General features: G+C 68.9%; 1 protein-coding gene across 1 annotated transcript in view; it reads left to right on the top strand.

Annotated features, from left to right (window-relative positions):
- The first annotated feature begins 117 nt into the window (after positions 1-117).
- The window catches only part of POLDIP3 (polymerase (DNA-directed), delta interacting protein 3), a 13,704-nt gene continuing 13,516 nt past the window's right edge, over positions 118-305 (top strand). Inside the window, 1 exon segment of the mRNA XM_009707127.1 lies at positions 118-207. Within this exon segment, the coding sequence (XP_009705429.1) occupies positions 149-207 (59 nt within the window). The 5' untranslated portion in view covers positions 118-148.

Genomic DNA, 305 nt, shown 5'->3' with positions numbered 1-305 from the left:
TCCCCGCCCCAACTCCCCGCGTCGCGCCCTCGGGAGGGGCCGGAGGCGGGGGCTGTCTTACGTCTGGAGGCGGGGCGAGGAGCGGAAGCGGTATGATGTCATGTCCGGGTCTCGCTCGCTGCGTCTTATCGTTGGGCCCCGCGACAAGATGGCGGACCTCTCTCTGGACGAGCTCATACGGAAACGCGGTGTGACGGTGAAAGGGAGGTAAGTGGTCGGGAGGGCAGTGTCCCGGGCCCGGCGGCCTCCGGTAGTTCCTCCGTTCTCCCTTCTGGTCGTTCCGCTCCGGAGGCTGGGGGGCCCAC

Source organism: Cariama cristata, unplaced genomic scaffold (assembly GCF_000690535.1).
Source record: "Cariama cristata isolate BGI_N322 unplaced genomic scaffold, ASM69053v1 scaffold22380, whole genome shotgun sequence".
Lineage (NCBI taxonomy): Eukaryota > Metazoa > Chordata > Aves > Cariamiformes > Cariamidae > Cariama > Cariama cristata.
The sequence above is the reverse complement of the archived record's forward strand: the minus strand, read 5'-3'. Positions and strand labels throughout refer to the sequence as shown.